At 55.3% G+C, this 22,797-nt stretch overlaps 3 protein-coding genes across 3 annotated transcripts; 2 read left to right on the top strand and 1 right to left on the bottom strand.

Moving 5' to 3' along the window:
* Positions 1-5,660: 5,660 nt before the first annotated feature.
* On the bottom strand, positions 5,661-8,829 carry CABP4 (calcium binding protein 4). The gene is made up of 6 exons (XM_026003945.1): positions 8,479-8,829; positions 8,045-8,075; positions 7,818-7,961; positions 6,266-6,375; positions 5,786-5,933; positions 5,661-5,689 (listed from the first exon to the last, which is right to left on the bottom strand). The coding sequence occupies exons 1-6, from the start codon at positions 8,827-8,829 to the stop codon at positions 5,661-5,663; spliced, it is 813 nt and encodes a 270-aa protein (XP_025859730.1).
* A 2,635-nt stretch (positions 8,830-11,464) lies between these two features.
* On the top strand, positions 11,465-12,874 carry GPR152 (G protein-coupled receptor 152). The gene has a single exon (XM_026003968.1). It carries the CDS (start codon positions 11,465-11,467, stop codon positions 12,872-12,874), a length of 1,410 nt encoding a protein of 469 aa, XP_025859753.1.
* A 4,517-nt stretch (positions 12,875-17,391) lies between these two features.
* CORO1B (coronin 1B) lies at positions 17,392-22,657 on the top strand. Its single transcript, XM_026004289.2, has 11 exons — positions 17,392-17,530; positions 18,307-18,509; positions 18,749-18,871; positions 18,977-19,106; positions 19,287-19,468; positions 19,556-19,675; positions 20,332-20,436; positions 20,517-20,662; positions 20,916-20,973; positions 21,761-22,039; positions 22,207-22,657. The coding sequence occupies exons 2-11, from the start codon at positions 18,309-18,311 to the stop codon at positions 22,330-22,332; spliced, it is 1,470 nt and encodes a 489-aa protein (XP_025860074.1). The 5' UTR covers positions 17,392-17,530; positions 18,307-18,308; the 3' UTR covers positions 22,333-22,657.
* The last annotated feature ends 140 nt before the right edge of the window (positions 22,658-22,797 follow it).

The following is a 22,797-nucleotide window of genomic DNA, read 5'->3' as shown; positions in this document are numbered from 1 at the left end:
TGGTGCCTGCCCCGGGTGGCCCTGGCCAAGGGCACTTGGATGACGCAGGCCTGGGGCTTAGAGGCTGGTATCCTGGTTGCAGCCTGGCTCTGGGGCCCTGGGCTGCCACAGCCAGCTCCAAATGTGGGCCATGACAAGGCAGCAGCCCAGCCCTCTCCACCCACTGCCCTATTTCCCAAGTCCAGGGATTGGGAGAAGTGGAGGCAAAGACAATGGGAAGCAAGGCCCATATGACAGAACTCAGTGATAAAAGACTCTGAACCACAGAAACATTGGCAACAGACCCATCTGAGAATTTTGGAAAACCTAAGCATCTCAGAATCTTGAGAGCCAGGGAACAGAATCTTCAAGAACCCTGAAACCTGAAATCATAATAGCTACCATTTATCAAGCTCTTAGAAAGCAGCAGACCCTACACTATGTACTTAACATAGGTTATTTCTGATAATCACCACCTTAGTTCCATTTTGCAGATGAGGAAACCAAGGTCCAGAGAGCTGATTCACCCAAGGGCAAAGTTAGAAACATAAGCCAAGGCTTCCATGACACCTGGGTGTGGGAGAGAGAAGAGAGGATATAAAGCATGAATATCCCCAGCTGACCACTCAAGGGGCTGGCTGAAGGACTGTGGGCTGAGGTAGATCCTGTGCCTCATAGCCCACTTCTGTCTGCTATGCCTGTACTTAGATGAGCTTTCTTTCATTCATTTCTCCTAGTAAACCTGTTTTTCAAGCCATCACTTTAACTTCAGCCTCTCAATTCTCATTATCCTGCTTGAATGTATGTCTTAGATCCTGCACTCGGCTGTGGGGAAAAGCCTGTACGTATACTTAGATGTTTTCAGTCTGTCTCCCCCAGTAAAACAGGTGTGCAGTTGAGAAGACCCTGGCCTGACCACTGTGTCTGCAGCAACCAGGGCAGCACAATGTCTTTAGATTTCTGTGACTTTGCTGAAAGAATGAACACCCAGTCCCCTGCTCCCACTCCCGCTCTCCTGCCTGGCCCCCAGTCAAGCACTCTGGGGAGCACCAGTTGGATACAGGAATTCCTAAATCAAACTAGCTGTGGCAAAGGACCAGTTTTCACTTATAATCCATCATGGGAAAAAAAAAAAAAAAATCCATCATGGACCAATACTTTGGCAAGACAAAATAAAACCTGGCCTAAAAAAGTGAAAAAAAAAGAAAGAAGACATACAGAATATATAAGCTCATAATTTATATTAGCAGATTAATTAGACATAAAATTATATTTCAATGAATATAATCATGGGGGAAAAGGAAAATTATGAAAACAATTCATTGTGAGCAAATAGGCAATTGATACAGTCACTGCCATGCTCATAACTTGTCATTCCACAATCTAAACAAAGTTATTGCAGAAGTTGAGATTCTCCACATTATAAGACTACAGCAAGTATCAGCAAGCGATAGCCCACAGACCCAATATGGTCCCCAAGCTAAAAATGGTTTTTACAGCCTAGTAACAATTGGGGGAAGAAAATAAAAGAATAATAAGACACATAAAAGTTTATAAAATTCAAATTTCAGGGTGCCTGGGTGGCTCAGTGGTTGAGTGTCTGCCTTCAGCTCAGGCCATGATCCCAGGGTCCTGGGATCGAGTTCTGCATTGGGCTTCCCACGGGGAGCCTGCTTATCTCTCTGCCTATGTCTCTGCCTCTCTCTGTGTGTCTCTCATGAATAAATAAATAATTTTTAAAAAGAACACTGAATCGGGATCCCTGGGTAGCGCAGCGGTTTGGCGCCTGGCTTTGGCCCAGGGCGCGATCCTGGAGACCCGGGATCGAATCCCACGTTGGGCTCCCGGTGCATGGAGCCCGCTTCTCCCTCTGCCTATGTCTCTGCCTCAATCTCTCTCTCTCTCTGTGTGACTATCATAAATAAAAAAAAAAAAACACTGAAACACAACAGTTAAAGTTTCAACGTGACCCACGTGCTTGATTTTTGCTGGTTAAATTATGTAATCCAAACAGGATTGGCAGTAACACTATCCTCGGGGAATAAGGAATATCTTAACTCCGAATGTAACTTATTTTTTTAGTTGAAAAATACACCGATAGATGTGTTCAGACCAGGAACATTAGATTTCCTTAGCAGGTTGTGACTCATTTCATCCTCAGTGCTTTTTGCCTCATAGCCCACTTCTGTCTGCTATGCCTGTACTTAGATGAGCTCTCTTTCATTCATTTCTTCTAGTAAACCTGTTTTTCAAGCCATCACTTTAACTTCAACCTCTCAATTCTATTATCCTGCTTGAATGTATGTCTTAGATCCTGCACTCGGCTGTGGGGAAAAGCCTGGTATCTGCCCTTTCCTGACTGCTTTCTGCCCTACAGTAGAAGGACCTCTGATCTTTAGCATGGCGTGCAGCCCCCTCAAATAAAGACCGCATTTCCCAGCATCCTTTGTAGCTACCTATACCAGGTGAGGAGCCCTACCTAATGGGGTATAAGTGATTCATGTTCAGGGATGCCTGGGTGGCTCAGTGGTTGAGCATCTATCTACCTTTGGCTCAGGTTGTGATGCCAGGGTCCTGGGATCAAGTCCCGTATCAGGCTCCCTACAGGGAGCCTGCTTCTCCCTCTGCATATGTCTCTCCCTCTCTCTATGTCTTTCATGAATAAATAAATAAAATTTAAAAAATAATAAGTGGTTCACGTTCTTTGTCCTCCTTTGTTCTTTGTTCCTGCCTCCAACCTGCCACCTGGAAAATGAGCAAACATGGGCATATCCCAGGAATGGCAGGGCAGCTAGCAGAAGCTTGGGGCCCTGAAGACTACACAGCTGGATTTCACCTAAGAAGTAAACTACTATCCATTTTAAGGCATTGTTTTTGGGGGTCTCCATCAGTCACAGGAAACTCAATCTAACATTGAAACTTTCCTCTGGTGCTGAGACTCTCTTAACCAAAAACTGCTCATAATTATTGTAATTTTTATTTTTTAAGGATTTTTCCTACCTTCTGGGGTTTTTTGTGTTTGTTTTTGTTTTTGTTTTAAGTAGGCTCCATACCCAGCATGGAGCCCAACTCAGGGCTTGAACTCACGACCCTGAGATCAAGAGTTGGATGCTCAAATGACAGAGTGACTCAAGTAACCCCTTCCTACCTTCTCTTTTAATGTTTTCACAGACCCCACTTTACTTTTTTTCCCCTCTTCCATAGCCTTCTACTGGTTTAACCAAGAATTCTTCACTTTCCCTTTTTTTCTTCCTCTATGGATTTGACTGTCGAACAAAACATTCTATTGCTATTTTTATACATTGATTACCTTTAAATGGTTAACAAACTCTAAAGCTGAACAGTGAATCCATCCTTCTCTAGGAAAGAGGAGAAAAAAATTTCAGCATGTCCAAAATACCCCCTCCCATGTTCCATTTTATTTTGTCTATTATTTTAGTCCCTCCTTTGTTTTGAAAATCCCCCAAGCTAACTTTTTAAATTGTTAATCCTTCTTTAGATCCACCAATTTACTGATCACTTTCTTTATTTTTAAGATTGTATTTATTTATTTGAAAGAGAACAAGCAGGGGGTAGGAACAGAGGGAGAAAAAGTAGACTCCCCATGAGCAGGGAGCCTGATGCTGCGGGGTTCGATCCAGGACCCTGGGATCATGACCTGAGCAGAAGGCAGATACTTCACTAACTGAGCCACCCAGGCTCCCTTACTGATTGCTTTCCTGATCATAATTTAGTACATACTTGCCTTCATTCTGATCTGGATTTCCTTTTTACTGAAGCCATTCCTTCAAAGAGAGCATGTGGGTGGGAAACTCTTCTCAGCCCTCCTTTCCTGAAGAAAAAAAAAGGTGATGTTTCACCTTCATTCTTGAATAATGATTCAGTGAGGTATAGGCTTCTTGGCTGGCAATGACTTCTTCTCTGCATGATGAGCAGCTTATTTCATTGTCTTCTGGCATCTACTGTAGCCAACAAAAAGTCTTCATAAAGCCTCATTGCTGTTCCTTGTAAGTCAGCTGACTTTTGTCTTGAGTCGTTTATAAGGTTTTCCTTTAAAATTCTGCAGTTCCTCTGAAATGCACCTAGATTCTCAGTTGTTCTTATTTCTCCTTCTCAGGCTCCAGGGGGTACCTTCGATCTGAGCACTTGTCTTTGTGGAAGCCTTTAAGTTTCAGTCCTCTTGTCTTTGAGGATCGCCTCATGCCCACTCTATAGTCTCTCCTTCTGAGACTCCTGATGACTTTTAACAACACGTTAACACTTTCCATCTGTTTATCCGTCAGCGCTACTTTATGGGTGATTTCTCAGATTAGCTTCCAATTCATTAATCTTCTATTGAATTCTGTCTAATATGGTGTTTAATTTACCCCTTGATTCTTTTTTTCACTCTAATGGCTATATCCTTTATTTTTGTTTTATTTTTAAAGATTATTTATTCACGAGAGACACACAGAAAGAGGCAGAGACACAGGCAGGGGGAGAAGCAGGCTCGATCCCAGGACCTGATCACAACCTGGACGGAAGGTAGACGCTCAACCACTGAGCCACCCAGGCGTCCCATCCTTTATTTTTAGAAGTTCTATTGGGTTATCCTTTTTAATCTTCCTGTTCTGTTTCATACTATTCTCACCTCTCTCCCTTCGTTTACCTCATTTGCGGTGGCAAATACTCGTGGTCTCTTCCAGATGGTCCTACTACTTCTACTTTGGGGTGCTGATTCTCCTGTTTGTTGCATCCGCCTAGTCTCCCTCACGGTGACCTGTTCTCTTACGTGATCACAAGCTCATCTTCAGAAGGGACGACGAGGTTGTTATTTGTTTGCTAAGCCCATTGTGTCCTGGGTTGAAGAGTGCCCTTCCAGTAGCTTCTTTCTTTCTTCAGCATTCCATACCATGGAAATAGATCACTCTCCTGCCTAATGTGCAAACCTGAGTTTCATGTTCCTTGTGGGGGGAGGGGGTTGCGGTAGCTTTTTCCACTCAAGGCCCTGGACATCCTTTCCACTTCCTCAGGCTGGTAGGTGGAAATATATTTTGGTCCCTTTTCAGGAACAGGGTAGCCCTTCGAGACCCTGGAAGATACTCAGGCTCATGTCCCATTCATCAGCCCCTTACAGGTCTTCCGTCACTCATAGGTGTCAGAGCCCAGGCTCCTGAACCTCTCTCCAAGCCTGAGATCCCCATGGTGTCCCCTCTCTCCCACCACCTAGCTCTGAGTTCTTGCTTTGTCTTTAGTACCTGGAGTCATCCCTGACTTTCTTTCAAGTTAACTTTTTTATTTTAACATTTTTACACAAGTAATGGGAGGCACCCAGCCACCCTGCCATTTCACCATGTTACCAGAATCCCCCCCCCCCCAACTCTGTCCCCCATTTTTGAATGCTGCAGTGCCAGGGAGCTTGCTACCTCCCAAGAGTCTGGAGAGATCCAAATCTTGCTCACACTGGAGAAGGACAGGCAGCTGAGTGCAGGTTTCCTCCAGGCAGCCCAGGTGGGAGGAAGCTGAGGATGTAGGCAGATGGGTGACATCATGAACCACCTCTCCAGCCAGGTGTTGTCAAGGACTGAAGAAGCCTGGGGGCTGCTGGGTCTCTTCCATTCTGGGGCTTCATGGGGTGGGTGTACAGTATGAACCCTGCTGGCCTGGGGCCAGAGGAGCAGCGTGTTCTCCCTTCTGGAGCCTCAGTGGGTGAGAAGCATCATCACAAATTCTAGAGGAAAGAAGGAGCAGCGCTTGAGCCAGTCCTAGTCAGGGATCCTGGGAGGTGCTGGGCTCATCCCGGGTGCTGGAGGGGAAGGAGACTCACCATCAAAGTCTACGGTGCCATCCCCATTGAGATCCACTTCTCGGAGCATCTCATCCAGCTCAGAACCCACCAGTGGCTCCCCCAGCAGAGCCGGTGCTGCCTGTCGCAGCTCTGCCACTGTGATTCGTCCATCTTTATCCCTGTCAAACTAGGATTCCAGCAGGTTCAGCCCCTCCTGCCCAAAGCTGGCTCTGCCTGGACCTGTCTCCATCTTGCCACCTTGCCACATTCTGTGTCTGGATGCCCCCACCTCTGCCCGCCCACCCATACCTTCCACCTCCTCCCAGGCTGAGACAGTAGGCCCCCTCCTCCAGGAAGTCTCCTTGGGTGGATCTCCCAGCTGAGAGCGAGCTGGACCCTCTCCAACCCCTCCTTGGGCCTCCAGAGGCTGAGGCTCCCAGTCTCTCTGACATAGGTGGGAGGCCTGCAAGTGTGCTGTCCAACCACCCACCCAGCACCCGGCTCGACCACACTCCACACCTCTCGGAAGGCAATGCGCAGCTCCCGAATCCCCAACATATGTGCTGTCTCTTCCCTGAGCTTTGGGCTCATCAATTCTACAAACTCCTCGAAGTCCACGCGGCCACCCACTGCGGACCCAGGCAGAGTGTCACATTGGAGAGGGCTGGGACCCAGAAGGGACATCACAAGCGCCAGCCTCTCCCCAGCTTTGCACCCAGGAAGGAACGTCCAGCGTCCATGCCCTCAGGGCAGGTAGGAGGCTGGAGCCCCATCCTCCACAGGGACGACAGGGAGAGATGACTCGGTGCTCTCAGCAAAGCACCTATGTGTGGGGGAAGGAGACCAAGGTTTGGAACCAGGCACCTACAGGTTCGAACTCTGCCTCTATTGCCAATGGGGCATAGCCTTGGGGTGACTCACTAAGCCTCCTTCCTCATCCTGGTGCCAGGATGAGAGAATTGACTCTTGGGTGCTCTTATATGCTGGAACCCCATGGACAGCAATAAATGCTCCTCAAGAAGCATAGGCATCAGGGCACCTGGGTGGCTCAGTGGTTGAGCGTCGGCCTTTGGCTCAGGTCGTGATCCCGGGGTCCTGGGATCAAGTCCCATATGGGGCTCCCCACAGGGAGCCAGCTTCTCCCTCTGCCTGTGTCTCTGTCTCCCATGAATAAATAAATAAAATCTTTAAAAAAAAAAAAAAAAGAAAGAAAGAAAGAGGGGATCCCTGGGTGGCGCAGCGGTTTGGCGCCTGCCTTTGGCCCAGGGCGCGATCCTGGAGACTCAGGATCATGTCCCGTGTCGGGCTCCCTGCATGGAGCCTGCTTCTCCCTCTGCCTGTGTCTCTGCCTCTCTCCCTCTCTCTCTCTCTCTCTATGTCTATTGTGAATAAAGAAATAAAATCTTTTAAAAAAATAAATAAAAATAAAAAGAGCATAGGCATCTTAGAATCCATGCCATCCATTATAAAAAGCACCAATGGTCAAAGAGCAGCTTTGCAAAAAAGAAAAGAAGCATGGCACTAAATGTCCCATTTGGGAAACCATAGAAAAAGCAAATGCAGATGTCCTGGAATGAAGGAAATCTGATATTTGACAAATTAGCTAATGATAATCACACAAGTGCCCGCCTATCTGACATTTAATCGTAAGGAGTGGCCAGGGTTCTGTCACACTAGGCCTCACTGAGCCTCAGGAGGCTCTTTTCAGGGACCTCAGGAGGGTCAGAGAGATACAGAGATAGCCAGTCAGGTGGCTAGTACCAGCAGGGAGCATCTTATCACAGACAGAGGGGTCCTGAACCCAGCCTCAAGGGTCTCTCTTGGATCGCTGGTGCCTTTCTTGACCTTGCTGTCCCTACACCCGACAAGGCTAATGTCAGACTGTCAGAATGCCCTCAAAACGGTCACACACTCCTACCATCACCCTGTGGACTCCCAGAGCCACCTCCCACCACCCTCTTGTCATCCCCCAAACAATGAGACTCAGAGAGGACCAGGGCTGCCCAGCCTCAGCACAGAGCCAGGCTTCCCACCCCACCCCGCCTGGGGCCAGTGGGGGTCAGCCACTGACTGCGCATCTTGACGTGCTGGGAGACCTCGATGAGCTCCATCTCGGTGGGCATGTAGCCCAGCGTCCGCATGCAGTCGCCCAGGTCCCGGTAGCCGAGGTAGCCGTCCCGGTCGGTGTCAAACTCCTCAAAGGCAGCCTGAAGCTCTGTGGGGGAGGGAGTTCAGGCCCAGGCAGACAAGCTCAGGGACACCTCCCACCCACCACTGCCACCAGCAAGGGCCACTCACCATCCAGCTCCTCGGGGCCTAGCTCACGGTCCTGGAGAGGCAGAGTCCAGCATGTCCCTTGGGCCCATCCTTCCTCCTCCAGCCCTGGGTCATGATGGCCTGGGCAGGGCCAGTCCCACATGGCCAGGAGAAGGCAACTGAAGTCCCATAGGCCCCAGAAAAGAGATGACCACCCCCCTTTCTGATCCTGGGGCCCAGAGCTCTCACAGGATCCTGGGTTTGAAGTCTAGCTCTGCCCAATACCCAGGCTGGCCCAAGACCAACCCTTCCCCAAACTGCAGAAACTCTGTGCCTACGGCTCAGGCTCCTGGATCTGGAGCAGAGTACTAGGGGCCTAGTACTAGCCTGAGTACTAGGGGCAGGGTGTGTTGAGTCCAAGGGCACAGTGTGTCCCCCACTCTCCACCCTCATCCCCAACCTGGGTCCCACCTGACCTTTCCGAAGATGCGGTTGAGCAGAGGCCCGTATGTCTTCTGAGCTGCATCATGTTGGGGGACGGAGCGATGCCGGTGGGACTGGCGACGGGTGGTTGGGCCAGCGGCTGCAGCACCTGTCTCCTCCTGTCCTTCCCCAGTTCCAGAGGTTTTCTTGCTGCCTCCTGGGGCCTCGAAGCCAGGGACTTGGTTCTGCTCCTCAGAGCTGCCAGCACCCTTCTGGGAACCTCGGAGCCCCTTCTTCTTGCTCCTCTTCCTGGTCAAAGGGAGGCCCTCAGCACCACCCCTGGAAGCCTCGACCCCCACAGGAGGCTTCTGAGAGTTGGGGCCCCTTGCCTGTTCTGTGGCCATATGGGGAGAGACGACGAGGCCCAGAGATGCGGCACCAGGGAGCACCCTTGGTTCTCAGGAACCATAAAGCTGCTTACACACCCCTACCCTGAGAGCTGATGGCCTGGGATGGAGACTTGAGGGGGATTAGGGTAAGTGAGGCAGGCAGCCCAGGCCCTAATCCCAGCCCTCTGCCTGGGGGTAGAGCCAGATGGGTCAAGAGGACTGTCCTCACCAACAGGGATGCCAGGACACAAGGCTGCAATGAGCTTCCAACTCTGGCTCTATCACTTGTGAGCTGGGAGATCCAGCAATTTCACATCTCAGTCACCTTGTCTATAAGATGGGGGTAATACTGCCCAATGCCAGTTGTGCGACACAGGCAGGATTTAGCCAGAGGACAAGGGAAGTCACGTCAGAAGGAATAGTGTGGACAAAAGCTGGCAGGTGGGAAAGAATAGGGTGAGTTGCCCACGCAGCCCCTTCACGGGGCACCTCATGGCCAGAACAGAGGGTATGTGAAATTGAAGAAGCGAGGCCAGATCACAGAGTCCTTGAATGCCAGAGTGAGGGGCATGGGGGTGACGTCAGAGGAGGTGGACCCTGGCAGGGTGGGGCAGGGGGGTGCAGAGTTTACCCTGAAGCAGAAGGGCCCAGGATGAGGGGGTTTTGGCCACCTGGCTCTGTCAGGGATGGGGTGGCCTGGCTGGTCACTTGGCCCCGCTAAGCTGGGGTTAGGGTTTCCCAGTGAGCAGCCCCATGAATGATTGATGTCTTCTCAGCTTGGGTTTCATACCAGCCGCCTTAGCGCCGCCAGGCACCATGCAGCAGGCCCCGGCGTGGGGCCCTACGGATGGCTGGACTGCAGGGCAAGCAGGCACGCCCTGCTCCTTCCGGCCAGCAGACTGCACCTCACAGGTAAGCCAGGCCTCACCTCTGGGGGCTCAGGGGAGCCCAGGGCTCTGATCCAGTAGAGACTGGAGCTTGCAGAGTGGGGTCTGTCTGAGGAGGAGCCCTAGGAGAGAGGACACCACCAGGCTAAAGGCCAAGGGGCTGGAATCATGGGGCCACCAGCAGGATCCAACCTTTCTGAGGCATCGACCTCCTCCCCTGACTCAGCGCTGGACCTCCGAGGGAAAGTCCCTGGGCCAATGAGGGAGGGTGTGGGCAGGGTGGGTGAACGGGAGGGGCAGCAGGCCTCTCAAGTCCCAGCTACCCCATCCTAATCACACTGCTGAGCCCCCTACCCCTGCTCTGTTTGGTAGCCTCAAAGGACCACCTTCTCCCAGAGAAGTGAGAAGAACAGGGCCACAGCTAGGGGTCGAGGATGATGAAAAAGCTCAAGCTGAGACAGTCCTCCTGGCCCCCAGCCTGCTGGGCCCTGAGTTACAGACCTCACCCTGAGTTCATGAGCTGCTCTTGCTGTGGGGAAAGGTCTCCTCAGGCCCAGGCTCCTGCCCACCCTTGGACCCCCCTACAGGCCCATGGGACCCTGAACCTCCCCCTCTTGGAATCTAAAAATGCTTGAACCAGGATACCAGATGAAAAGGGGCCTCCAGTGATCTGACCAAGCAGTTTGCAAATTGTCTTCCCAGGAGCCCCAGGGGCACTCCCCCTCCTTTAATCTGAGCACTCCATCCAGTTCACGTGAGAGTTCCACTATAATATTTTAGTAAAAAAACAATTCACCAGCTTTATTTATTTATTTATTTATTTATTTATTTATTTATTTATTTAATTTTTATTTATTTATGATAGTCACACAGAGAGAGGGAGACAGAGAGAGGCAGAGACATAGGCAGAGGGAGAAGCAGGCTCCATGCACCGGGAGCCCGACGTGGGATTCGATCCCGGGTCTCCAGGATCGCGCCCTGGGCCAAAGGCAGGCGCTAAACCGCTGCGCCACCCAGGGATCCCTATTTATTTATTTTAAAGATTTTATTTTTTTTTTTAAGATTCATTTATTCATTCATTCAGAGAAAGCGAGAGAGAGGCAGAGACACAGCAGAGAAGCAGGCTCCATGCAGGGAGCCCAATGTGGGACTCAATCGCGGGTCTCCAGGATCACACCCTGGGCTTCAGGCGGCGCTAAACTGCTGTGCCACCGGGGCTGCCCAAGATTTTATTTATTTATTCATGAGAGAGAGAGAGAGAGAGGCAGAGACACAGGCAGAGGGAGAAGCAGGCTCCATGCAGGAAGCCCGACATGGGACTCGATCCCGGGACTCCAGGATCATGCCCTGGGCTGAAAGCAAGCGCTAAACCACTGAGCCACTCAGGGATCCCCAATTCACCAACTTTAAACATATGTTTGAAAGCCTCTGGTTTAGTCTACTTGGGGACACCAGCATTCCATGTGGCAAAATGATTAGGTCTGAGTTTCAGGCCTCTGTCCTGCATCTGACTGAGCAAATCTCTGGTCCTCTGAACCTTCCTCTCCTCACCTGTAAAATGGATTGTATGAGGACTAGATGGTGTGACCTATTTAAAGTTCCTGGCAGAGGTTGACTATGAAAAAGGTGATAATGATGGTTCAGAGAAGGACAGTGACTTGCCCAGAGGTACACAGCACCCTCTCTCTCATACTCAGCCCCCCGTGATTTCATTGATTCTTCAGGCACCCACTCTGTAGCCGACAGCACACTGGGGACCTCAAATGGACACTGCTATGGAAGCCAACCTGGGTGCTGCCGACCACGGGCCCCGCACAGAGCTGGACGATGAAGACTACTACCCCCAGGGTGGCTGGGACACGGTCTTCCTGGTGGCCCTGCTGCTCCTGGGGCTGCCAGCCAACGGGCTCATGGCGTGGCTGGCTGGCTCGCAGGCTCGGCAGGGAGCGGGCACGCGGCTTGCCCTGCTCCTGCTCAGCCTGGCCCTCTCCGATTTTTTGTTCCTGGCGGCAGCGGTCTTCCAGATCCTGGAGATCCAGCACGGAGGGCACTGGCCGCTGGGGACGGCCGCCTGCCGCTTCTACTACTTCCTGTGGGGTGTGTCGTACTCCTCGGGCCTCTTCCTGCTGGCCGCCCTCAGCCTGGACCGCTGCCTGCTGGCGCTGTGTCCACGCTGGTACCCCGGGCGCCGCCCGGCCCGCCTGCCCCTCTGGGTGTGCGCCGGGGTCTGGGTGCTGGCCACGCTCTTCAGTGTGCCCTGGCTGGTCTTCCCCGAGGCCGCCGTCTGGTGGTATGACCTGGTCATCTGCCTGGACTTCTGGGACAGCGAGGAGCTGCCGCTGCGGATGCTCGAGATCCTGGGGGGATTCCTGCCTTTCCTCCTGCTGCTCGTCTGCCATGTGCTCACCCAGGCCACTGCCTGCAAGACCTGCTGCCGCCACCAGCCACGGCCCGCGGCCTGCCGGGGCTTTGCCCGCGTGGCCAAGACCATTCTGTCCACCTACGTGGTCCTGCGGCTGCCCTACCACGTGGCCCAGCTGCTCTACCTGGCCTTCCTGTGGGACATCTACCCCGGCTACCTGCTCTGGGAAGCCCTGGTCTACTCCGACTATCTGATCCTGCTCAACAGCTGTCTCAGCCCCTTCCTCTGCCTCCTGGCCAGCGCTGACCTCCGTGCCCTGCTGCGTGCCGTGCTCTCCTCCTTTGCCGCGGCTCTGTGTGAAGAACGGCCGGGCAGCCTCACGCCGGCTGAGCCACAGGCCCAAGTGGACTCTGAGGGTCAGACTCTGCCAATGGCAGGGGCCCAGCCTCCAGGGAACCCTGTGACCCCCCCACAAGTGGACACTGCAGCCCAGCCCCAGTTGGATTCTGTGGCTCCCCCACAGTCAGATTTTGGGGTCCAGCCTCAGCTGAACTCCTCAGGCCAGCCACAGGTGAACCATGAGGCCCAGCCCCACGTGGACTCTGTGGCCCAGTCCCAAGTGAGCCCGAAGGCCCAGGCCCCTGGATCCCCTGCCAGCTCAGCCCCCAGACCCTGTGATGAAGTCTCTTCTGCTCCATCCACAGATCCCACCCCAGGAGCCCCTGAGAACCCAGCAGTGCCTGCTGCCTCTGACAGAGAAGGCCCCACCAGTGTCCCCTCAGAGGAGGCTCCTGGAACAGGCCCCACGTGAGGGTCCCGGAAAACCCAGGCCCATCAGGGCAGTGGAAGAGTTTGGGGGAGGCAGAGGAACCAGCCAGTCAGAGAGAAGGGAAGCTGTAGAGGAAGTCACCATGGAAAACCCCACCTGGTCCCTTGGGCCTGGCAGGAGGACTTTGGGGAAGTGAAAATGAAGCACCAAAAGTCCCAGGCAGTTTGTCGTGAGCGTCGTGTCCCTATGCAGGTCCCACTCAGCTTTTCCACACTTGCCCCTATGCCCAATGGCTCAGCAGTCGGAGCCAGGGCTAACCTGCTGTACTCTGCCATCCAACAGCCTAGACCCCTACCTCAGGCTGCAGGACAAAGCCAGCAGGGGTAACTTCCCTGGGCTGAAGCTGAGCCTCCCTTTCATCCTTCCCTCCCTCCTGTCCTCCCTGCCTCACCCAGAGGAGGGAGGCCCTGCAGAGGAAGGCATTCACAAGCCAGCAGGACCCTAGGGCCCTAGAGCCCACACAGGCTGGCCTGGCACGGCCAAGCCCTGTCTACCAGGCCTCTGCCCCCAACGGGGAGTGAGACCAGCAGGACTTCCCTCTGTAAGGCAGCGGGATTCCACTCAGGCCCTGGTGGCTCTGGATAAGCCATTTCACCCTCTGAGCTTCTGTTACATCTGCCATTGTGAGGATTAAGTCAGAAAGCAAGTGAGGCACTCAGCTAGAGCCTGGCATGCAGTAGGGCCTCAGTGAGCAGAAGTTCTCCAACTACTCACTGCCATCCAGAGGTGTCCCCGCAGGGGAGGAAGTGCCACCTGGCCTGGGCCTCTGGGGTCCTGTGAGCTTTGGGGCAGGTCAGCTGTGCCCATGACTAGTTCTGGGCCACAGAACCCCGGGGGCCCTGAGAGAATACAGGGCCGAGTCTGTGCCTTAGATGGCTCCAGAGGACTTCCGTGTTGGCTCTCTCCACTCAGGGGTTCAACTAGGGTCCACCTGCCCTCCACCCTCACCTCCACCCACCATGGTCCTGCCTCCAGTGGAGCCCCTTCTGTGCACTCAGCCCACAGGCAGAGAGGCAAGGATGTCTAAACAGAGAGCTCTGGGGACCAGTGGCTCCAGAAAGGGTATAGGCCCCCAGGAGGTCACACAGCATCTGGGGCAGAAACCACCTCTTCCCTCTCAAGGTGCAGACACTGCAAGAAAATTAGGAAGTGCTGAAGTTATCACTTCCGCCCCCCTCTTCCCTTTCACACCAGCGCTCTCTTCTGGCCACCCCCCCCCAAGCTTTCCCTCACCATCCTGTGTTCCAAAACCATGAGCCCTTTCCCCTTTTAACCCACCCCCACCCCCACTCCAGTCCTTAGCCCTTAGCTCAGCGATGTGACCTGCAGCAGCTAAAAGCTGCCCCTACCCGTAGGTATAAATGACAGACATTTCTGTGCTGCCCTTCCAGGGGTGCTTCCACTTGAAAAAGGCAGAAGGCAGTGCAGATGGTCTGAAGAGGCACAGGGAGATCTGGGTTCTGGTTGCTAGGTCCCCTTTCACCTCAGTTTTCTCCTCTGTAGAATGGGATGGTAATGTTCCCCTTGCAAGGGCTGCTGGTGTCATTAACTGGCCCCAGGGGTGGAAGCCACCTGAATGGTTGCCAATGCCAGGGGCATAATACCAGCATTTCCTGGTAACAGGACTATGGATGCCAAAGCTGCAGGAGAGAGATTTCTGAACAGGCATGAATTTGCTAAATTCATTCATTTATTGAGCACTTGTTAGGTGACCTTTCAGTCAGCCTTCCATTCTGGAGACACAAGGGTGGGGTTCACGGCATGGCCTCTGGTGCCCTTTGGGGGTTATTTGAATCCCAGCTTCACCACTCACCAGCTGTAGGATCTTCAGCATGGCTCTTGGCTTCTCTGGGACTCAATTTCCTCTACTCTAAAATGGGTATCATATTAATGGTCCCCATTTCCTAGGAGTGTTAATCCCTATGAAGTACTTGGATCCTTACCTGGCACAGAGTAAGTGCGCATAATTGTTAGCCATTAGCTTAATCATACCAGTGGGTATCCCCAAGCCTCACTCAGGCCTGGGATCAACACTCGCTCATGGGCCAGAGCCCATGGGCAGCATCCTGCCCACCAGGCATTGTCCCCTCCACGCAGACTGCCTCTTCCTCCCCCTGGTGCACACTCCCTGGAAGCAGGGTCTGGACTTGTGTCCTCCTTGGGGCACTTTGCATGCTCTTCCCCTTTCTCCCAGATAGCGGTCCCAAAGCTTTTACAACATGACCGGCAGATCAGGCACTAAAAACCCCAGTGCCAACCACCTGTCCCCAACTCTGTTCCCCATTCCAAACCTAGCCTTTTGGACAGCGGGCCAGCCCCACTTTCAAGGTCCCTGAGGGGAGATCTCACCCATAATGGGTAATTGCTATCCAGGAGAAAGAGCAGTGCCATGAAGGGTTTCACGGGATAAAGAGGAATTCAACTGCTGACGCATAGAAGAGGGTTTTGTGTTAGAGGAGACATGCCCCCCCAAGGCCAGAGAGGTTGAAGGAAGGGCTCATCCCGACATTGCATAGTTCATCTACCTCACCCCTAACATCCTAGGGGGCTGGGCTCCCATTGCCCTCTAGGAGACCCACCCCTGCTCTGGGTGAGAGATACCTCCCATGGGGACCTGATGTCTATTCTGAGAGTTGTGAATATGAGCATTTTCAATTCTCCATTCAGGACCGCTGTGCATTCATTCATTCAGTGTACATGACTTAAACCCACGCCGTGTGCTAGGTCTCACCCTAGGTGCTGGGGATATTGTGGAAAACGAGACAAAGTGCTACCCTCAATTTGCTGACATTCTAGTGGGACAGGGCAGACAAAACACAAATATGCAAATCATTATATAATATAACATCAGATAGTGATTAACAAGGAGACAGGAGGAACAAGTAAGGGCCAGAGAGTGAGGGGAATGGTCTGAGACCTGGAGAAAGCAAGAGATGGAGCCTTTTCATCAGCTGGCGGAAAAGTTTCCAGATGGAGGAACAGGATGTACCCAGGCCCTGGGGTGGGAAAGAAGGTGGTTTGTCTCAGGGACAAGAGGATCAGTGTCACCAGACCACATGCAGGGAGAGGACAGAGGAAGGTAACGTATGGGGGCGGGGGGGGGGGGGGGCGCACATTGACTACTGGCATTATTTCAAGTGTGGCAATAAGGAGCAAGAGGAGGGTTTGGGGTAAGGGTCTGGTTTGGGCTTTAGACAACCCTGGCTGTTGCCTGGAGGGCACAATGGAGAGAGAGTCTTAGTGGCTGCGTTCCCTCTTCCAAAGCACCCTCATTCCTGTCCTTTTTTGGAAGGGTTTGCCTCCCCCAGGATGTGTGGAAGCAAGTACTTTGGAGCCAAACAGATGGGGACTAAATGTTGGTGGGGTGACCTGGGGCAGGCACCCCTCCCCTCTGAGCTGTTTCCTCCTCAGGCAGTAGGATGGGGGGTGAATAGGGTGTAAACCCCAGCCTGCCTGAGATGCACAGTGGGGCCTCCTGCAGCCCCAGATAAGACTCTTTCTGGCTTTGCTCTTCCTCCTCTTCCCACCTACCTCTCTTTCTGGGAAAGACACCCTGACCATCATCACCCCAGGGAAGGTGAGGGAGGTGGCACCAGCCCCAGGCAGAGGGGGCAGATTCTGCTTGTCAGACCTCGAGGAACATCTGAGTCACCCCGGAATAGGATATGGACTCCGATGGGGTATATCTGGGGCCGCCAGTCTGGGTTCCTGTCCCAGGAGCGAGCCAGGCGGGGGGATCAACTGTGGACAGACCACTATGCCTCCGTGGGAGATGGTCGGGGAGAGAAAGGAAGGTGCAAGGGATCTTGCAGGGGACACGCCCCCTATTCCTATTTTTTAAAAAGATTTTATTTATTCATGAGAGACACACACAGAGAGGCAGAGACGCAGGCAGAGGGAGAAGCAGGCTCCATGCAGGGAGCCCGACGTGGGACTCCATCCGGGGACTCCGGGATCACGCCCTGAGCGAAAGGCAGACGCTCAACCACTGAGCCACCCAGGTGTCCCCCATTCCTGTTTTTAATAAGGAGGCCCGGCAGGCCCCAAGGGTGTGTTCATCGGCAAGAGTGGGTTGGCTGGGTCCTTCCACGTGCCCCTTAAAACACTGCTGTTGTATTTACAATGTTCATCACCAACGTGTACTTTTGTAACCTTTGAAAAGAGGCACGTGAATATATCGACTGTCAGACTAGATACTATATTTTGGAGTCCGGGGTGGCCTGGGGGACCCAGAAATATGCACTGGGATGGGGGTTTGGCAGGGGCTCCACCCAATCCTGGCACCTCCGAGGGCACCGCCAGAGGAGCAGGACTGGGACGGAGCCCGCACCCACTGCCCTTCCGGCCCCGGCCCCACCCCACCCCACCCCACCCCTTCGCTCCGAAGAGACCCGGGCGCCTGAGGGGCGGGGCTCGCCCAGGCCCCGCCCCTGCGCCCCCACGGCCCGGGCGCTCCCCACCTCCGCTTGCAGCCTCCCGCCCCGCCCCTCCGCGCGTGACCTCGGCCCCGCCCCCGCGAGCCCCCGCCCCACCCCCTGGCCCGGGCTCCTCTGTCACTTCCTGATTCCCGCTTCCTGCTTCCCAGAGAACAGGATCCGGAGCCGCCCGAGGCCGGTGCCGCAGCCCCCGGCGTCCCCGGTGAGCATAGCGGGCCGGGGCTGGGAGCGCGGGCGGGGGGCCGGATGAGGCTGCGGGGGCGGAGCCGAGGGAGGCTGGGGTGCGGGGTCGTGTGTCCGAGGAGCCCTTCCCCTCCGCGGCGCTCCACCCTCAGCCCCAAGCCCCTGTGGCTGCCCAGCGACTCCCCCCACGGTTCACCTTGGACCCCGCTCCGAGGGCGCCCTGGGATGCTCTGCGGCCGGGAGCGGCATCCTGACCCCCGCCCAGCCCAGTCAGGCCTCCCTGACCGCCCCGGCCTGGGGCTCCCTGCAGCTCCCTGCACATTCCTGCAGGCACTGCACATTCCCGGGGGCTCAGAACTGGGGCCTAGCGCGGCTCCACATTGGAGACCTTTCCCTCTCACCCAACTTTCAAATCCTGGCCTGAAGGAACCTTCTTGGAACGGACTAGGTCCCACAGAAGAACTATAAGCTTGCCCTGGCTTCATCACTTCCCACCTCCCCCACACATACCAGGGCTAGGGAGGGGCCTGGGTAGAGTCCTGCAGAACCCCTCTGGTCTCAGTATTGTGGGTCTTAGGCCAATGCATTCCCTCTCCATCTCAGATGCCCCCTTGGTAGGTGGCAGCCAGGGTCTGCACCTGTGACCCCGTTCTGTAACTGGGGAAACTGCAAGCCAAGAGGGAGACAGTGATCAGGCCCCAGGATGCATCCTTCCCACCTCCCTTCATGCAGCCCTGGGAGGGTTGGGCGTTATTGGCATGGGTGAGGGCTGACCCAAGCCTCTCCACCCTGCAGATATGTCCTTCCGCAAAGTGGTTCGGCAGAGCAAATTCCGGCATGTGTTTGGACAGCCGGTCAAGAATGACCAGTGCTATGAAGATATCCGAGTGTCTCGTGTCACCTGGGACAGCACCTTCTGCGCAGTCAATCCCAGGTTCCTGGCTGTGATCGTGGAGGCCAGCGGCGGGGGTGCCTTCCTGGTGCTCCCTCTAAGCAAGGTGGGCCCCATCAGGGCTGGGGGAAGGAGTGGAGACCTGACCACACCTTCCAGGCCTCTCTCCTCGCTTCACTTTCTTTATCTTGCCCATCCCCACACTGCTGGGCAGGTGTCATAATCCAGACTTATTGCCTAAGAGATATTAGCACAGATGGAAAAAGTTTTTTATTGCCACCGAGTCAGGGTCAGAGGCAACAAACATTTCCTGCACACCCTTGACTGCTCCTCTCATGCCCGCAGACGGGCCGCATCGACAAGGCCTACCCAACGGTGTGTGGACACACAGGACCTGTCCTGGACATTGATTGGTGTCCCCACAACGATGAAGTCATTGCCAGCGGCTCGGAGGACTGTACAGTCATGGTGAGGCACGGCGCTGTGGTCAGGCCTGATTCACAGGTGTGGCTCGAGGCTGCTGGCAGCACAGCCAAGCAGAGGCCTCAATTGGCAACCCCACCCTTCCCACAGGTGTGGCAGATCCCCGAGAATGGGCTCACCTCCCCACTGACAGAGCCAGTGGTGGTGCTGGAGGGACACACCAAGCGAGTGGGCATTGTCACCTGGCACCCAACTGCCCGCAACGTGCTACTCAGTGCAGGTCTGCTCTGCCCGCCCCCCAACCCCCCTGCCCCTCTCTGTGCGCAGCTCCGGAACCCACACCCTCTCCCAGGCCCATCTGACAGGTGGTAAAGCTGAGACCCACAGAGCTCAAGAGGCCAGGTATCCCAGGAGGGTGGTCAAGGCCAGCCTGCTGGGCTGACGGCCCCCTGCCCGGCAGGCTGTGACAACGTGGTGCTCATCTGGAACGTGGGCACTGCAGAGGAACTGTACCGCCTGGACAGCCTGCACCCTGACCTCATCTACAACGTCAGCTGGAACCGCAACGGCAGCCTCTTCTGCTCTGCATGCAAGGACAAGAGTGTGCGCATCATCGACCCCCGCCGGGGCACCCTGGTGGCGGTACGTGGCCCCAGAGAGCTAGGATGGTAGTGGACAGGCCAAGGGGCTCTGTCAGGTGCTGCACTGACCACTCTGTCCCCCGGATAGGAGAGGGAGAAGGCCCATGAAGGGGCCCGCCCCATGCGGGCCATCTTTCTGGCAGATGGCAAAGTGTTCACCACGGGCTTCAGCCGCATGAGCGAGCGGCAGCTGGCACTGTGGGACCCGGTGAGTGGCCATGGCCAGCCTTGAGGGGACAGGCTTGGTGGAGACTTGGACCCCATCCTGGCCCAGGAGGGCATGCGTCACCCTGGAGAGGTCTGGGGGTCCCAGGTTCTCAGCCTGGCACCTGAGGCTCTCGGGACCTGGAACCCTGCCAGCCTCTTCCATCCTTGCCCCTCGCCCTCCAGCCTCCCCTGCTGCCTCCAGCTTTCTCCAGGCCTTAGCTCACATCATTCTTGCCAGCTGAGAGGCCCTTCCTTTCTTTGCTTGCCTGTTCCCCTCTGGCTGCCCTCTGGGGCCCAGCACAGAGGCCCCCCTACTCCAGGAGGCCTCCCTGCCCTTCTCCAAGGGCGCTCTGTCCCGCAGCCCTGTGCTTCTGTACAGTGACCTCCGTGGGTTCTTCTGAGACAGGGTGGTGCTGCCAGGCATCCCCAGCTCCCATTCAGGAGGGGCTTTCTCGGTGGCCTGGGAGCAGGCTGGGAAAATGAGATCCTAGAAATGGAGGGGGTCCTGGAAGGTGGGAGAGCACCCATCTGGCATGGTGGAGGCAGGGCCAGCAGGCATGGGAGGCTGCCTGGGGCCAGTCCTGATGGGCGGGGAGGGTGAGGAGAGAGAGGGAAAGGTTCTGGCCTGGCCTGACTGCTCACCATCCCATGTGCCAGGAAAACTTGGAGGAACCCATGGCCCTCCAGGAGCTGGACTCTAGCAATGGGGCCCTGCTGCCCTTCTACGACCCGGATACCAGTGTGGTCTACGTCTGCGGCAAGGTAGGGTCTGGCCAGGGCTGATGGGGCAGGGAAGAGGGCTGGCTGTCTGAGTGCTGACCCTGGCTTCCTCCCCCCTACAGGGTGACTCTAGCATCCGGTACTTTGAGATCACAGATGAGCCCCCCTATATCCACTTCCTGAACACATTCACCAGCAAAGAGCCCCAGAGGGGCATGGGCAGCATGCCTAAGAGGGGCTTGGAGGTCAGCAAGTGCGAGATTGCCCGGTAAGAAGGGCCTCCTGGGTGGCCAGCTGCAGGGGAATGATGTGGCCGCAGAGGCCAGGCCAGGGCCGACCAGGGTGAGGGATCAGATCTTTGGAGGCTGCTCAGGAACAGGAACCAGCCCACAGGAGGGCCAGGGTTGAAGGTCAGACAGCGGAGGGGCTAGGGTGAGGCCTTGAAGCAGAGAGTCAGGAGCCAGGGGAGCCGAGGATGGGGAGGTTCCCCCCATGGTTCCTCCCTCCCCTCCCTTTCCCAGGTTCTACAAACTGCATGAGCGCAAGTGTGAGCCCATTGTCATGACTGTGCCAAGAAAGGTGAGGTCGCCTGGTCCCCTGCCTACTCCCTTCCCCAGCAGACAGGCCAGGCGGGGGCGACTGGAGTGAGGCCTGTGAACGGGACGTGGTTGAGTGTGGATGTGGACAGTGGGCTGGAGAGATGCCAGGATGCCTTTGTCATTTAGCCAGGGGTTGGGCTGTTCCAGGTGGAGGACAAGCAGGGATGAGACAGAATGAGCTGAGGCCCTGCTCTGGAACAGCCACAGGAGACAGACACTGGGCAGCCATGACAGACTCCCTGTAGCAGGCCAGGCAGGACCAAGAGCATGGTTAGGGTGGGCCTAGGCCAGGCAAAGGGCAGGAAAGAGGGATGGGAGTCTGGCTGTAGGGGAGACTCCCATGAAGACAGGATCAGCTCACGTGTGCCTGGCCTCAGATGCCCAGCCAAGAACCTTGGACGAGCTTCATTCTCCAGCCAGTGTTTACTGAGTGTGCCATTCAGCATGCCAGGCACTCCGAAGGAGGAGAGCTGTGAATGAGGCTGCAGGGCTCCCAGAATCCCACAAAGCCACATAGCTGGCCCCTGCTTAGGAGTGTTGGGAAAGCTGCTGTGAGAAGTCGTATCTCAAAGGGAAGTGAAACGAAAGATTTGTGCTTTAGAGTGGCCACTCAGGGTCAGGCCATTGGAGGATGGGTCAACAGGGTGAAGACCTGGAAGCTAAGAGGGTGACGAGGTAGCTACCCTGGGTCCAGACAAAAGAGGGTGACAAGGAGGTAGCTACCCTGGGCCCCCGAATGACCTGGACCTCTCCCATCCCCTGCCCAGTCGGACCTCTTCCAGGACGATCTGTACCCTGACACAGCCGGGCCTGAGGCAGCCCTGGAGGCAGAAGAATGGGTGAGCGGGCGGGATGCCAGCCCCATCCTCATCTCCCTGCGGGAGGCCTACGTGCCTAGTAAACAGCGGGACCTGAAGGTCAGCAGGCGCAACGTGTTATCTGAAAGCCGGCCTGCCCTGGCCCCGAGCTCAGCCCGCCCCGGGGCCTCCACATCTGCCACCTCCGTCCCTGCTTCCATCCCCAGCGGTGGCCTCACCGGAGCCGGGGTATGTGCCCCATGGTCGGGGTGGTGTCAGGAAACCCTGGTGGCCCTAGTCTGCTGTGTGTGCCTAAACCTCTCACTGCCTGTCTGTGGGGCTCTGTCCCCTACCCAGGGGGTTTGGGGATAACTGCAGCTCTGCACCCCCTGACTCCTGCCCCCACGTCCCTGCAGGAGGCGCGGAAGCTGGACGAGGTGATGCAGGAGCTTCGGGCACTGAGGGCGCTGGTCAAGGAGCAGGGGGAGCGCATTGGTCGCCTGGAGGAGCAGCTGGGCCGCATGGAGAATGGGGATGCGTAGGACCACAGGCCCAGGGGATGCTGCTCCCCCTCACTTCCTCTTCATTCGCTCCCTCCTCACCCAGCCTCTGCTGGCAAGTCACACCGCTTGTTGGCTGCCTCCTGCCCTGGGCCTGTGGGACAGGTTCAGGAGCAGTCCACACCCACCCATCCCATGGACCCGGGGCTCGCAGCCTGGCTCTTGTCATTGTTACTAGGGAGGATTTTTGTATCAAGGCAAGCTTATACTCTGAGGGACCACCACCTGCCAGCCCTGCTCCCTCCCCAGAGGAAGTGGGAGAAACAATTTCTATATTTTCATTCCAAATAAAATTCTCTTTCTAAAAGTCAGGTTTGCCCTCTACAAGGGTTGGGGGGCAGGCAGCTGGGAAAGGAAGTGTGTAATGCTGGGGACAGATGAGGCCCTCAGGGACCCAAGGATGTGAGAAAGGTCTGGGGGCCACTAGCATTCCCCACCTCATCAGTC

The sequence above is a fragment of the Vulpes vulpes genome, chromosome 5, assembly GCF_048418805.1.
Source record: "Vulpes vulpes isolate BD-2025 chromosome 5, VulVul3, whole genome shotgun sequence".
In the NCBI taxonomy this organism is placed as follows: domain Eukaryota; kingdom Metazoa; phylum Chordata; class Mammalia; order Carnivora; family Canidae; genus Vulpes; species Vulpes vulpes.
This window is presented reverse-complemented; position numbering and strand designations above follow the sequence as displayed.

What these genes read in the sequence shown, in the direction of transcription:
- GPR152 (XM_026003968.1), top strand. Translation starts at nt 11,465, where the DNA reads ATGGACACTGCTATGGAAGCCAACCTGGGTGCTGCCGACCACGGGCCC.
- CABP4 (XM_026003945.1), bottom strand. Translation starts at nt 8,829, where the DNA reads ATGGCCACAGAACAGGCAAGGGGCCCCAACTCTCAGAAGCCTCCTGTG. An exon ending in AGGCCCCGAGGAGCTGGATG is followed by an intron (nt 7,962 to 8,044) that starts GTGAGTGGCCCT and finishes CCTCCCCCACAG; the next exon opens with AGCTTCAGGCTGCCTTTGAG. An exon ending in CCAGCACGTCAAGATGCGCA is followed by an intron (nt 6,376 to 7,817) that starts GTCAGTGGCTGA and finishes CTGGGTCCGCAG; the next exon opens with TGGGTGGCCGCGTGGACTTC.
- CORO1B (XM_026004289.2), top strand. Translation starts at nt 18,309, where the DNA reads ATGTCCTTCCGCAAAGTGGTTCGGCAGAGCAAATTCCGGCATGTGTTT. An exon ending in TGGTGCTCCCTCTAAGCAAG is followed by an intron (nt 18,510 to 18,748) that starts GTGGGCCCCATC and finishes TCATGCCCGCAG; the next exon opens with ACGGGCCGCATCGACAAGGC. An exon ending in CAACGTGCTACTCAGTGCAG is followed by an intron (nt 19,107 to 19,286) that starts GTCTGCTCTGCC and finishes CCTGCCCGGCAG; the next exon opens with GCTGTGACAACGTGGTGCTC.